Consider the following 14988-nt stretch of genomic DNA (forward strand, 5'->3'; position numbering starts at 1 on the left):
AAACTAAAAATAATACAAATATTATGAATTATAAAAATTAAAAATAATAAAAATATTATGAATTACAAGACCTACAAGGAACCTATACGAGACTTATAATATACACTATACGATACGATACTATACGATACGATATAACACCCGTATAGGCCTATAGGTGTGGTTTAGGTCCCATATTAACCTCGTATAAACCTATAAGTGTGATATCGTATCGTATAGGTGTGGTTTAGGTCCCATATTGACCTCGTATAAGCCTATAAGTGTGATATCGTATCGTATAGGTGTGGTTTAGGTCCCGTATTGACCTCGTATAAGCCTATAGGAAACCTATACGAGATTTATACTACACTATACGATACGATATAACACCCGTATAGGCCTATAGGTGTGGTTTAGGTCCCGTATAGGCCTATATGGATATACAAGACCTATAGGAAACCTATACGAGACTTATACTACACTATACGAAACGATACGATACTATACGATATGATATAACACCCGTATAGGCCTATAGGTGTGGTTTAGGTCCCGTATAGGCCTATATGCATATACAAAGACCTATAGGAAACCTATACAAGACTTATAATACATTATACGATACGATACGATACTATACGTTATGATATAACACCCGTATAGGCCTATAGGTGTGGTTTAGGTCCCGTATAGGCCTATATGCATATACAAAGACATATAGGAAACATATACAAGACTTATACTACACTATACGACATGATACGATACTATACGATCCAATATAACACCCGTATAGGCCTATAGGTGTGGTTTAGGTCCCGTATTAACCTCGTATAAGCCTATAAGTGTGATATCATATCGTATAGGTGTGGTTTAGGTCCCGTATTGACCTCGTATAAGCCTATAAGTGCGATATCGTATCGTATAGTATAGGTGTAGTATAAGTCACGTATTGACCTCGTATAGCCTATAAGTGTGATATCATATCGTATAGCGTAGATGTAGTATTTAAAAATAATTAACGGTATGATATTTAAACCTATAAGCCTATAGATGTAGTATTTAAAATAATTAACGGTATGATATTTAAACGTTTATAGCATTCGAACCGCACTAGACATGGTATAATAATTTAATTTAAACGATAACAATATAATATATTCGAACCGTATATACGTTTTCCAAAACAATTTAACGGTATATAATATTATTGGTATAACATTAACGGTTATATATTTTAAGCAATTTAACGTTGGAACCAGGTGAGAATTTATACCACAAATACATCAAAATAGCAAAAAAAAAAAAAAAAAAAAAAAAACCGGATGGGTTATATACGTTGAGTATAGCTCTATACGCAGCGTATATAAACCCTTGTTTTCTGTGCAATTTAGCTAATAAGGCTCTGAAATCCATGGTTTATATACACTGAGTATAGCTCTATACGCAGCGTATAGAGGTAACCCTATACGCTGCGTATAGGTCTATACGCAGCGTAGGTAAAACCTAAGTGTGCAGATAGCCAACCATGGTGCGCAGATAGTGTGAGCCTTTTAAAAAGAGTAAAATGTTATTTTCGTCCCTATGGTTTGACTACTTCTACGACTTTCGTTTAAATGTTTGTTTTTCCATACCTGTATCCAAAAGGATTGAAATCTTGTCATTTTCATCAGACTTGTTAACTCCATCTATTCTTTAACATTAAGTCATAGGTATTTTCATATTTTTAGACATTTTTGTGACGATTAAAGTGTTTTGGTGGGGAAAAAGACAATAGAGATGAATCTTTATTTTTTATAGTATTTTCTTATTTTAATAAAATATGTCTTAAAAAACGGAAATATCCTGCTTTAACAGAGAAAATGATGAAGTTAACGATTCAGATAAAAATGGCAGGATCTCAAACCTTTTGGATGTAGATATAGAAAAACAAATACGTGCCAAAACCTCAAGAACGAAAATGACGTTTTACTCCTTTAAAAAACTTTTATCTTCTTCTTCATTCTTCACCTGCAAGTGTAAATCGATCTATTGACTCCTCCCATTTTTTGTTCTTCATTTATCTTCTTCTTCGTTGTGAACACAATATGATTTTTTTTTTATTAAATATAAACAGTCAAACCTTCTTCACGACAGCGATATATATCTTGCCAACCATTTCACCACCGTGAAACAACCACTTTCGACAGCGTTTCATGGGCTTTACAACCGTGAGGATGGATTTCACGGGCGCCTGGACTACCCTTTTAAGGCTACACGGTATGGGGACGTCCCCACACCGTCGAGGTGCGGCGCCGCAGCAAACACCATGCCGCCCCCTGCGTCCTGAGCTCCGTCCCCGTCTTCAACGTCCATTCTTCGCCGTTCAGGACGATCCTTCAGGTGGGCCCCCGGTCTGTCGCCGGAGCCAACACCATGCCGCCCACCCCCGTCGAGCTCCGTCCTCCATCTTCATCCCGTCTGCATACCGTGTAGCCTAAGTATGAAGGTTTTGAGTACAAGAAGAAAAGAAAAAGAAATGTCAATTTTTGCTAGGACTTTATGTTAGGTCCTAGCCTTACAGACATTCCCCTTTATCTCTCTATATAATATGTGTGTATATATTCACCTACCAAAATATATATTATTAAAAAAGTTTTGCAAACAATCCTCTTTGAGTTAAGTAATTAAAGACATGCACATATTATTATACTTCTACCCCTTATTTTTATGCATGGTTTAGGTTGCTTAAAACTTCAGTATAATACATATTATATTAAACCTTTTTGTAGGTCCCTTTTTCGCGGAGGATGACGAACCTAAACCTTGTTATACAAACCTACTAGCGAGTGCGGAATCCAAGCTAGCAAGCAAACCGAGTTAGTAGCAAGTAGAGAAACAAACACACAAAGATTCACCGATTAACACTAGTCGTATTAATGCAAATGAAGGTTCGGTTACAAGCTCAATGTTTACAGAAGTGTTCTATAAACTCTCTAAGTGTGTGTGTGAGTTCTGGGCAGAATGCTCTCTAAGCTTCTATCTCTTGGTGTGTAAAATGGCAGAACTAACTCTCACACAACACATGCATGGGTATATATACCCAGCTCAGCAGGTCTGCTCGAAGGATCCGAAAGATGGGCCGAAGGATCATCTTTCGGATACAATGCTTTCGAAGGATAAGCAGGGACCTCGAAGGATAGTCTTTCGAGGTCTATCGTTCGAAGCATATCTTTCGATGAGATCGAAGGATCCAAATTATCCTTCGATCTCTACATCATCCTTCGATCAGAACATCTCTCAACATACAATCTGTTGTCCAAGTCAAACCGGAGGATGGTTGACTTGGTCAACTTACAACACAAATCAGGACATCGTTACATAAGACCGAATACAGACAAAGTACAGACACAAGTGCACCAACAAACTCCCCCTTGGCTGTAGCTTTGTCTTTGATCTCTAAGCTTTGTCTTGTTCTTCTAAAAGTGTAGACTCGTCTTGAACTTCGACGGTCTTTGGTCTTCAGGTTTTCAAAACTCTGATGTCCTATCATGTCTTCAATGTCGGAGGATCTTCAAAGTCTTCACGTCTTGAAAGTAGAAAGTGTATCAACAAACTACCCGTATCATGTAGGAAGTGTGTTGACAAACTCCCCCTTAACATAAGCTCCCCCTTGAGTTATGCTCGTGAAAAGACTTTATCTTTATGAAGTGAGATCCTTGTGGTGATGATGATGGCCAGCGGCGACTCGATCACCTTCATTCATTGAGTGCCTTCGTGTCTTCATTCCAAAGCTCGTCATCGACCATGTTCTCCTAGCCTTTAGAATCTGCACATGCAAGAAATCTAAACGCGTAATGAGAACAACTGCTTGGAATATAGTTAGCATAAACAAAAGACACACGTATGACCATGTCACAATCAAACACCGTCCGACAGTTTGAAAGTTTAATAAATTTGCCAATTTTAGCCTTTTAACTTTCAAACATGCAAATTTCGACCGTTTATGAAGATTTAGTCAGTTCGGTTTTCAGTCAGGTTTCAGGTAGCGAAGACTTGAGCTCCAACATCGTACGATCGAAAATAAAGCAGAAATAAAATCTTTTTGGCTTTTATAAAGTTTATATTAAAACAAGGATTTTAGGCGTGTTTTTGAAATTAAAAGATAACAATTTAAAATCCTTTGAGTGTTATCAAACGACATCACCGCTAATGTCGTGCTGATATGCACCAAACGACGAAACTGTTTAAAAGAAAAACAATAAAAGTTAAGCAGTAAATAAATAAATATATACAAACATTCTTTTTGCGAGTTTCGAGGGTAAGAGAATCATATCAGTGTACGGTCATGCCAAAACACTCTTGTTGTTCAGTTAGTTAATATTAAGATAAGCATCCTATAACAATTATCGGTATTGTTTTCCACTTAAGCTCAACTTATCAGATGTAATCATGGCGAGGGGATACGTTAAGGTATGATTTATACTTACCGACCGGTGTTCATCCACATCACGACACATTCCCGTATCAAGGTATGCACGAGGGTTCATCTTACCGGTGAGTATACCGATTATCATCTGTTTGACCGTATAAATTGTGAGATACTCACTTATTTTGATTTGAAAACAAGTCCTATGTGATATAATCACTTATTGATGAGGAACTTGATTTTCGTATGCATGAGGGCACAGGTGCAAGTCCGTGAACAGGTCAGTACTTCCGTACAGCAGAGAGACGAACTTGACACCCGGAAAAATGTGATATTTTATCACTTATTTTATATGGACATGTGATTGTTTATCACTTATTGAGGTCGAATGCAGTATGTAATATGTACACGTATGTATAGTATCATGGAAGATCTAGACTTGCGTCCCCGTTATTTTTCGGTAAAAGATACAACCATGATACCCAGATGATAAACAGCATAAAGACCGAATATCTCAGAACCTCGGCAATCTATCAAACGAAATTTCGGTACTAAGACCATATGCCAATGAATGGTTCCCACCTGGTCTTCAGTCGATTAAGATTTATATCACCCTGCACACTTTAAAATGATTGTGAGCCTACCGATACATCTTATATAGAGCTGCTTATCGTTTTTCATTTAAGGTTTAAAGAGGTTTGGATAGACCACTGATGTACTATCATTTTCTCTTTTGCTCGCCAGGAAACTCATTTTTGATTTTCTATTGTTTTTGTGTTTTTGAAATTTTTCGATGTTTTTGGATTTTCAGATATTTGGATTTACTCCCCCTAAAATCAATAAACTAAGATAAATTTAAAAACACACAAAGATATGTACAAAAATGATTTTCCGATGTTGGTTTTACTCTTGCTTGACCTTAATGCCGTTTACCAAAATTAAGTTTTATCAGAAAAGATTTAACAAATTTGGAAAAATGAGTTGGCATGTCGGTAAGCGGTGCGGACCTTGACAACATTGATGAGTTTCATATTGAAACAATCACGTGTGAGGTGATATCCGAGATCAACGTGTCAGGTCAAAGAGTGCTGTACGAGATAATAACAATTCACAGAGCAGCTAAAATATCGACAAGTATAGGAGAGATTAAGAATTTAGAGGCGTATCCTGCAACTGTTCCGTGCATTGCAAGGAATCTAAGCACTCTCCCAACTGGATATCCATCCGGTGTGGACTTCAAGGTCGAATTTGCAACTACTGAAAAATCTCTTGACAGCAACAAGCTCATAAACCTCCGGGTCCGGCTGGTCTTCCACATTTCACCAGCGAAGGTCTTTGACTTTCTCTTTCAGAAATGGTGTGCGGATGTTCAATCCACGCCAAGGCATCGGCACACATTTCACTTCATTCGTTCCTGAGGACCCGATCAAAACCAGAATGACCAAATTTTCGGCACGTTCTTCATTTGGTCGACTTTGCATCTTCATTCAGCCACATTTTCTTTTTCTTTTCTCTCTCACCATCAAAGGCAACAATTTCTTCTGTCGCCTATCTTGTGCAAGGACATTCCACTATCAACAATCCTAAGACTATCAATAGTTCCTCCTGGAACTTCCTGCACACTCACTCAGAGATTAGTTGGAGAGAGGGACCCAAGCCATTGTGGTCTTGGGTCTTCCATTTTCATCAATGACAATAACCTCTTGTCTTTGATGGTTTGTAAATTGTGATGGTCCCCCTGATTCAGTAACCGATTTAGGTTTCCATGTCTGTTTTGTTTTATCAGTGTCATTCTTTAACATTTTAACTTCATTACAGTTTGAAGTTTTTGAATGTGTTGATTTTACAGAAACAGATTGTTTTTGAACCACATCGGTTTTAATTGCTTTTTCAATCCTTTTGACCTGTTGGCGTTTCTGCTTCTTCTCCCTTTCTTTTACAAGTCGGGGATCTTGTTTTGTGGAAGTAGATGGCTTACGGTCAGTCTTGTCACGGGGATCATCAACCTTCCCTTTTTGCTTATGAAGGTAAGGGCAATTTCGAATTATATGCCCAATGGTTCCACACTCAAAACATGATCTTCGTTCAACATACCTCGAAGAATCATGTGTTCTCTTAGCCGATGATGTTGAACCTTGTGAACTCGAGGTACTAGGCTTTGAGCTGTTTTGTTCATTCCTTTTCAAAACAGTAGCTTTCTTGACAAAATCTAAGTTAGATTTATTTTCAAACGTTTCAATTTTGTCCGTTCCCGTCGATTTCACAAAGTTAACATTTTTCTTCTTCTTTTGATTCGGCTTCTTCTGGACTTGAGCCGGTGCCTTTCCTTTGGGCTTGGTGTGATTTTGCTGTTTTGGCATTGCTGGTAATTTCTTGTTGCCAAATTGTTTTCGAACTTCAGCCTTTGGGATTGGAGGACACTGTGTAACTGTAACATGTGGTCCTTTCTTCCCCAAAAACTTACTTGTCGAATTTTCAAAGACTTTATCGATTAAGGATTGATTAACGTTCTTAATAGGAAAATCTTTGTCTGAGTAAATTTTATCATCACCAACCAAAGTGTACAGCAAGGTCACACTCTCCGACTCCTTCTCAGACGAGGACTCAGTTGCAACAGTCTTAGCGGGTGTGGCAGGGGGATCACATAGAATGTGATTCTCAAGAGGTATGTCCTCATTTTTGACTACCGCATCAGACTTTGCTGGAGCAGCATCATCAGATTCATCATCTGAAGAATCAGCATCCTCAACCTCAACTGGAGGATCCTGTTTCTGTTCAGCAGTTACAGATGTATCTGCTGACACATCCGAATCTGAGGATACTTCTTTCTGGTATCCGAGTCCTGCTGCAAACTCCTTCACATCAAGAGGAACAGATGGTTCGAAGAACACTCTATCCTCCTCATCAGGCATGGCATCATAATTGTGTCTGACTGGTGGTGGACATTTTTTGTATCCTATGCATGTGACATCCCGTTTTTCTTTCTGAACGTCAATGATGTGATCCAACACGTAGCTAGAGCTCAAATAGCTGTCTAGCTTGAGTTGGATTGCCTCACTTTCCGTTTTTACACAGACCATTTCTTTTTGCATTGCCTCAAGACGTGAGATGTACAAATTAATGTCCGTTTGTTTTCTGGAAACCATTTTAGTCAATTCAGTTTTGTCTTTCTTTAATGTCTCAATCATTGACTTAAATTCCTTTTCATGGTTTTCATAAAACATATTGGCTTCTGTGCATTTTGAAAGATCCACAGTCAACTTCTGATTGTGGATGAATGTCACATCATATTTTTCTTGCAAAGCCTCGTGTTTGCTTTGCAATGCACACCACTCAGCATTCAAGGAATCATGTTTGTCTTGCAAGTCAAACAAACTAGCTTGTAAAGCATCATGTTTGGCTTGCAACTCAGACATGTTTGCCTCAAACTCAGCACATTTAGCCTGCAAGCTATCACAGTTATCACAGTTTACAGCAATGGGTTCATCGACACATACCTGACTTGAAGAACTGTCGACATTAGCCATAAAGGCTGAATGGAGAGAAGACGAAGCACAAGCAGCTTGATCCACCAGAACAGATCTTCTTTGAGTTTCTGCTGCAGCTTCCTCCAAAAGTTCATCAATATCAGCATCAACTGAGACACCAGATGTCTCGCCCATATTCTCATCGCCTGACCTAGATGAATCTTCATCAACACTCCTGCTGTTCCCAGAAGAGTCTTCATCCTCAGAAGATTCACCACCACTGGCGGAAGATTCTCCACCACTGGTGCTAACTACATCCTTCACAACTTGAGCAAAGCAAGCTGTACCATTAGGACCATCACCACCAAACTGGATTGACCAGTCGCAACCTTCATCCATCTGAACTACAAGTGCCCGGTTGGCTTGATTGTTGACAGGCACTAATGTACGTTCATTATTTCTGTTCTGGTTCTGCTGGTTGCCCTGGTTTCTGAAGGGGTTCTGGTTTCCATGCTGTGCTGGCTTTGCACATTCCCGTTTAAAGTGACCCCGTTCACCACAGTTGAAGCACCTTACTGCTTGTTTATCGAACCCATACTTGGTGTCTCGCTTACTTTCCAAGCTGGTTCTGCCAGTACTTTCCATCCAATCCTTTGCTCTTCTCACAGCACTAGCAAAGGCCCACTTGATATCCATCAAGTCCATCTCTTCTTTATCTATCTGCCGATAGTCTTCCTGTGTCAGATTAATGTTACCAATCTGACCTTCTATCAACCCACAGTACGCGCTCACTATAGTGTTAAGTAGCTCCATGTGTTCCTTGGCTACTTCTACACTGACTTTGGAGAAGCTTGAAGTGTCGAGCTGTACTGTACTTGGCTTTGATTGTTGACCAGCAGATGATGTTCCTCCATAACATGCACGTTGTTGTTGAGCAGGAGGCGGAGGAGGAGGTGGTTGGATTGGATTTCCAAATATGTCTGTGGTGGGAGGTGGCTTAACAGGAACTTGTATTGGATTGCCAAAACAATCTGTACTTGTGACAAACGCCGTTTGAATTGGAGCATGTGAACCAGTTCTTGCAGACGAAGAGCTGGAAGTTCCATAATACACTTCTGGATTCTGTGGCAATGGAACTCTCTTCGCCTTCAATGTTTCCTCCTGATCCTTGTTTTCCAAAAGCTGCACGAAGTCGTTAAAAGTTGTAGTTCTCAACGCTCCGTTATACTTAAGGATTTCCAAGAAACTACTCCATTGAGGAGGTAAGGCATCAGCAAACTTCTTTACCACCTCTGCTTGAGTTGTTGTAACTCCAAAATTGTTCAACTCAGTAAGCAGGTGATAGAAACGACTTGTCATGTCTCCCAGAGACTCCTTATCCATGCAAGCGAAGCTGTCAAATTCTTTCTTGAGTAGGTCATGACGCAGCTGACGTGTTGCTTCATTCCCTACTCCTCTTGTTTTCAACCCGTCCCACAACTTCTTAGTTGTCTTGAAGCTGACAAACTGGTGATAAATATCCTTGCTCAAAGCCTGGGTGAGAATGGCGTATGCTTTCTTTTCCAGATCATACGTTTTCTTTTTATCTTCGGGAAGATCAGCAAATGACGCAGTCTCTGAAGCAGCAACCTCTATGGCTTGATCGAAATCTGTGGTGAAACGTATCCACAGTTCCGTATTTTGACCAAGAACATATGTTTTAAACCTCTCAGCCCATCCTGGATATTCATTCAAACTCATCAGTTTTGGGGGTCGATTCAAACTTCCTGTTTCGCTTTCGCTTAATAAGATACTTTGTACACTCGGAGTTTGACCCGTTACTAATGCCCATTGATTTGATGGTAAAGCATTTGCTTGTGAAGATGTAGATACTGGAGATTCGGCCCATGATGGTGATAGACTTGTACACGTGTATTTTCCACTATCAGGAGCCGGTGTACCCCACCATGAAGGAGTAACTCCTGAACTTGTATATTTACCACTATCTGGAGCAGGATTCCACCAACTCGGATTCATCTTTGACAAGAAAAATAAATTCTAAGTGAATAATCCGAGAGATCACACAACCGAAGGTTCCTGGTCGAAAGATCTGCAATCACAGAAAGTTGTTAACAATAAACAGACCACAATCGAAAGATCAACTACTGTTCGAAGGATCAACAGTACTCGAAGGATTACTGTTGAGTCTTGAACAATAATTTCGAAAGATTCAAGAACTCGAAGGATTCCCTTTTGAAAGATCCTTATCTTTCGAGTCAATCCCTATCTTTCGGACACTTATCTTTCGAATAGCTAACTTCCGAAGGATCACACTTGTTCGAATGATCAACAGTGTTCGAAGGATCACTGTTGACTTTCGAGCACTGGCTTCGAAAGACTCAAAATCTCGAAAGATTCTCACTTGAAAGATCCTTATCTTTCGAGATAAAACAACTATCTTTCGAAAAGATTCCCTGATCGAAAGATGTGTTTCGAACTTCGAAGGACTACTCGAAAGATGTTTATCTATCGAGCTGTCACTGATCGAAGGATGGTCTTTCGATGTCGAAGGATATCTTTCGATGTCGAAGGATATCTTTCGAATGAGCACTGACACACTGACACAGATGTGACGGGTTGGTGAAAAGGTGATGGGTAGGTAAGTCAACTTTCGGCAGAAAGGATGTGCAGGTTGTCCTTTCACCACCAACTTTGAAAGTTTGCCAAAAATGACAACAACACCAGTCACCGGAATTTTGAACCGGAATATAGCCGGAAAATTCAAAATCACTTAAAACAATTTTTTAAGTTACCCAACCCCACTTTAAACACTCCCGGTTAGTTTAGACACGTTTTTACTCAAAGAAAGAGCAAGAAAACAAGTAAAAACAGGTGCAAAACCAAGTGTTTCAACACACCAAAACTTGTAAAAACCCGGTTTTAAACAAGGTAAAGAGCGAGGCTCTGATACCACTTGTAGGTCCCTTTTTCGCGGAGGATGACGAACCTAAACCTTGTTATACAAACCTACTAGCGAGTGCGGAATCCAAGCTAGCAAGCAAACCGAGTTAGTAGCAAGTAGAGAAACAAACACACAAAGATTCACCGATTAACACTAGTCGTATTAATGCAAATGAAGGTTCGGTTACAAGCTCAATGTTTACAGAAGTGTTCTATAAACTCTCTAAGTGTGTGTGTGAGTTCTGGGCAGAATGCTCTCTAAGCTTCTATCTCTTGGTGTGTAAAATGGCAGAACTAACTCTCACACAACACATGCATGGGTATATATACCCAGCTCAGCAGGTCTGCTCGAAGGATCCGAAAGATGGGCCGAAGGATCATCTTTCGGATACAATGCTTTCGAAGGATAAGCAGGGACCTCGAAGGATAGTCTTTCGAGGTCTATCGTTCGAAGCATATCTTTCGATGAGATCGAAGGATCCAAATTATCCTTCGATCTCTACATCATCCTTCGATCAGAACATCTCTCAACATACAATCTGTTGTCCAAGTCAAACCGGAGGATGGTTGACTTGGTCAACTTACAACACAAATCAGGACATCGTTACATAAGACCGAATACAGACAAAGTACAGACACAAGTGCACCAACACTTTTACCTGTACGGAAATATTAATTTTGATGTTATTAACTAATCCGCCCCAAGCACAAAGCAGCTCCGACGTCAAGCCGCCACGCAAAACCACCAGAATCCATCTTCCAGACATCACAAGGAACCATCATATGTGACTTTTTATTCAAAAACTCATACTCAACTCTCACTCTGCATGAAAAACAATGCCAATATTTCACCGGAGCCAATTTCTCAAACTTTATAGCCAACCAAACCACCACATCCGACGCCGCCCCTCCACACGGATCCCCTATCCTCCGGTACGCTAGATTAACCCATTCCACTTCATCAAAACAGTTTGATATAAAGCCCGGGCTGCTATCGTTCTCTAAATTCTTTCGTATCATTTCGTCTGCGTATCCTAACCATCTTCCCACCTCACAGGCCCCAGTTAACGACTCGGTCGTGATCCACGACTCCATAACCTTGCCTCCATGCACCGCCATCGATAGATCTGCGTCATGCAGATATTTCGGTGGCGGTGTATTTACATTACTCATAAAAAAATTAGGGTTTTTAGCATCACAACCATTGCTTCCAGTTTTATTGTAGTTCCAATCCGGTACCTTCAGTACAGTGTTACCTATTACACAAAAAATTGTAATTAGAAATTGTAAAAGGTAGTATTATCTAAAATAGGTTATAGTATATAACCCCTCTCTTGTAAAACTAGAAAATCAAAAGTTAATACAACCATAGTTTTTTTTACCGGCAAATCTTATTTCTACTCTACTTTATACAAATAATACTACACTAACACGTCCAGTTTTGAACCTGAGACCTTCCTTTAAGAGGTGTGCCAGTACCAAGTGGGCTAGCACAATATTAGTAATACATACAGTCACAACTATTACACCAATGGTTACACACACTTAAGGGTTTTACTTGGTACCTAAAGTCATATCTGAATCAGTACTCTTGGCTTTATCTTTGTTCTTAACCCTAACGTACTTCCTCTTGCTTCTGATACACGTCATCGAGCGGCTGGGAATCTCAGCAGTGACCGGCCGAGGAGCGATCGGCCGGTATTTAAGCATGATCTGATGAATCGCGATCTTTTCGTTTGCATCATGTCCGGTAAATCGACGGTCAACGATCTTCTTTCCGCCACCCATACCTTAACAAACCTAACCCTCTCTCCCTCTCTTACTAATTAAGCATAATATAATATATTAAAGAACAGGTGTCTAGGGCAACATGATTGAATGGAAACTAGGAGGATGGTGATTGGAGGAGAAAGATGAGGTAGGGTTTTAAAATATATGGAATGGTGTGGTGTGAGATTGACATGATTGGGGAAGCACTTGAAAAGGATGGGACACGTAGGGTGCTTTGATTGTTGCTAGTGGTTTAATGTCAGTAACTGGACGCGTGTCCGATCACTTTTTCAGTTTCAGTACTTTGCCTTTCTTTTAGTTTACACATTAACCAATAAAACATGTTTTTATGCATCTTCTACAACCTGTCATTTTTGTCCTATGTTGTAGGTGGAGAGGAGAGATTAAGATCGAGCGGTGTATAGGCGTGGAGGTGGCGTGGAGGCTTGCACCACACCGGCATATCACCTCGTGGCCTGGTATGGTGGTGGCGTGGAGGGAAGGGGCATGGTGACGTGGAGTGATAATATTGGTTGTTGTTGTTTGAATTGACTTTGATTTGTTATTGTTTATTATATTTTTTAGAGTAAACTGTCATTTTGGTCCCTGTGGTTTGGTAATTTTTGTCATTTTAGTCCAAATCTCAAACTTTTTACATCTGGGTCTTTGTGGTTTCACTTTTATTGCCATTTTAGTCCAAAATCCAAAAAACCCATATTTTGACTGTTGAATGCTGATTATTTTGTCCTTTTGTGGAGGGGTATAATCGTCCATGTTAATTTATTATAACATTTCAATAATTAATGGTAAGGGGTTAACTTGTAACTATGTATTAAAGATATAACATTAATCATCAAAACCCAGAAAATCAAGAACATCATTTTCAAGAACATCATTTTCAAGAACATCATCATCAAAACCCAGACATCGTTCATCTTCAAACATCATCATCAAACCCCAGAAAATCAAGAACATCATCTTCAAGAACATCATCAAAACCCAGACATCGTTCATCTTCAAACATCATCATCAAAACCCAGAAAATCAAGAACGTCATCTTCAAGAACATCATCAAAACCCAAACATCGTTCATCTTCAAACATCATCATCAAAACCCATAAAATCAAGAACATCATCTTCAAGAACATCTAAAACCCAGAATATCACCAACTCACTCACCATCCACCGCAACCACCACACGCTTCCCCCGCAACCACCAGACATTACCATTACCATCACCCCCAACCACCATCCCGCACCAAAAACCCCGCACCACCACCACACTGGCAGATCTGAACCACCATCTCTCACGGCGCACCACCATGCCAACATATCTGAAACAAGCACCATCCCCCAACCACCATTCTGCACTAGAAAGAGAGAGATAGAGAGAGAAAGAGAGAGAGAGAGAGAAACAGGAGAGAGAGAACCGAACGAGAGAGAAACATGAGAGAGAGAGGCACGCAGAGATGACGATGACGATGGTGGATCTGAGTTTCGGTAGGTGACAACCTCCTAGGGTTTCGAGCCAAGAGCTCTAGCTCCTGCGAATTTACACACTCGGATTATGTGGCGGTGCTCAGGTGGGGTGGTGCAAAGTGATGGTTGTAAGGTGGAGATGGTGGGAGGTGGTGGTTGTTAGGTGCAAATAGTGGGAGGTGATCCTTGATTGTGAGAGGGAGTTATTAAATGTGAAAGATGATGTTCAGATCTAAAATTGAAGAGCACCCAAATGTTCTGAGAGAGAAAGATGAATTATATATAATTAATTTAATTTATTAATTATTGAAATGTTATAATAAATTAACATGGACGATTATACCCCTGTACAAAAGGACAAAATAATCAGCATTCAACAGTCAAAATATGGGTTTTTTGGATTTTGTACTAAAATGGCAATAAAAGGGAAACCACAGGGACCCAGATGTAAAAAGTTTGAGATTTGGACTAAATGGCAAAAATGGCCAAACCACAGGGACCAAAATGGCAGTTTACTCTATTTTTTATAAAAAAGTCACTTTCAAGACTTTTCCATCCCGTACTTTTTTCGGGTTTGTTCTGTGTGCTAACGTGACTACCATATGATGTTTCATTCTCTCTCTTCATGTCTCTCTACACCGAGTAGTCTAATGGTTTGTATTTTGGGCTGCTAGCAACTTGTTAGTAGGCTCTTTGGTTTTTAAAGTATTTGTCCATTAAAAAAGGTGAATAGAGGAGACTATGAGAGCGGAGTAACGTTGAAATCCGTTGGTGTCCGTGGAGATGAGGAGCAAATCGTGAGGTAGGGACGGACGACGTTAACGTAGATGAGTAATTGGGGGTGTCCGCCAACATCCGAGGAAGATGCTCTTACTCAAGTAAAAAAAGAAGATGAAATGAACATATTTTACAGAATTAGGTTTTGGGTTTGGCTAAAGAATCACC

The 14988-nt window shown here is 39.9% G+C and overlaps 1 protein-coding gene across 4 annotated transcripts; it reads right to left on the reverse strand.

Annotated features, from left to right (window-relative positions):
- Positions 1-1115: 1115 nt before the first annotated feature.
- On the reverse strand, positions 1116-12783 carry LOC110912232. Of its 4 annotated transcripts, none has more exons than XM_035984805.1 (4): positions 12360-12783; positions 11997-12050; positions 11454-11921; positions 1121-1989 (listed from the first exon to the last, which is right to left on the reverse strand). In XM_035984805.1, exons 1-3 carry the CDS (start codon positions 12580-12582, stop codon positions 11482-11484), a joined length of 717 nt encoding a protein of 238 aa, XP_035840698.1. In that variant the 5' UTR covers positions 12583-12783; the 3' UTR covers positions 1121-1989; positions 11454-11481. The 4 variants fall into 4 exon arrangements, with proteins under 4 accessions (XP_022012600.1, XP_035840698.1, XP_022012599.1 ...); XM_022156909.2 differs by lacking the exon at positions 1121-1989 and adding an exon at positions 2496-2741 and having other exon boundaries at positions 11448-11921; positions 12360-12782; XM_022156908.2 differs by having other exon boundaries at positions 1116-1989; positions 11454-12050; positions 12360-12692.
- Between the last annotated feature and the right edge of the window lie 2205 nt (positions 12784-14988).

This window comes from Helianthus annuus, chromosome 15, assembly GCF_002127325.2.
Source record: "Helianthus annuus cultivar XRQ/B chromosome 15, HanXRQr2.0-SUNRISE, whole genome shotgun sequence".
NCBI lineage: Eukaryota > Viridiplantae > Streptophyta > Magnoliopsida > Asterales > Asteraceae > Helianthus > Helianthus annuus.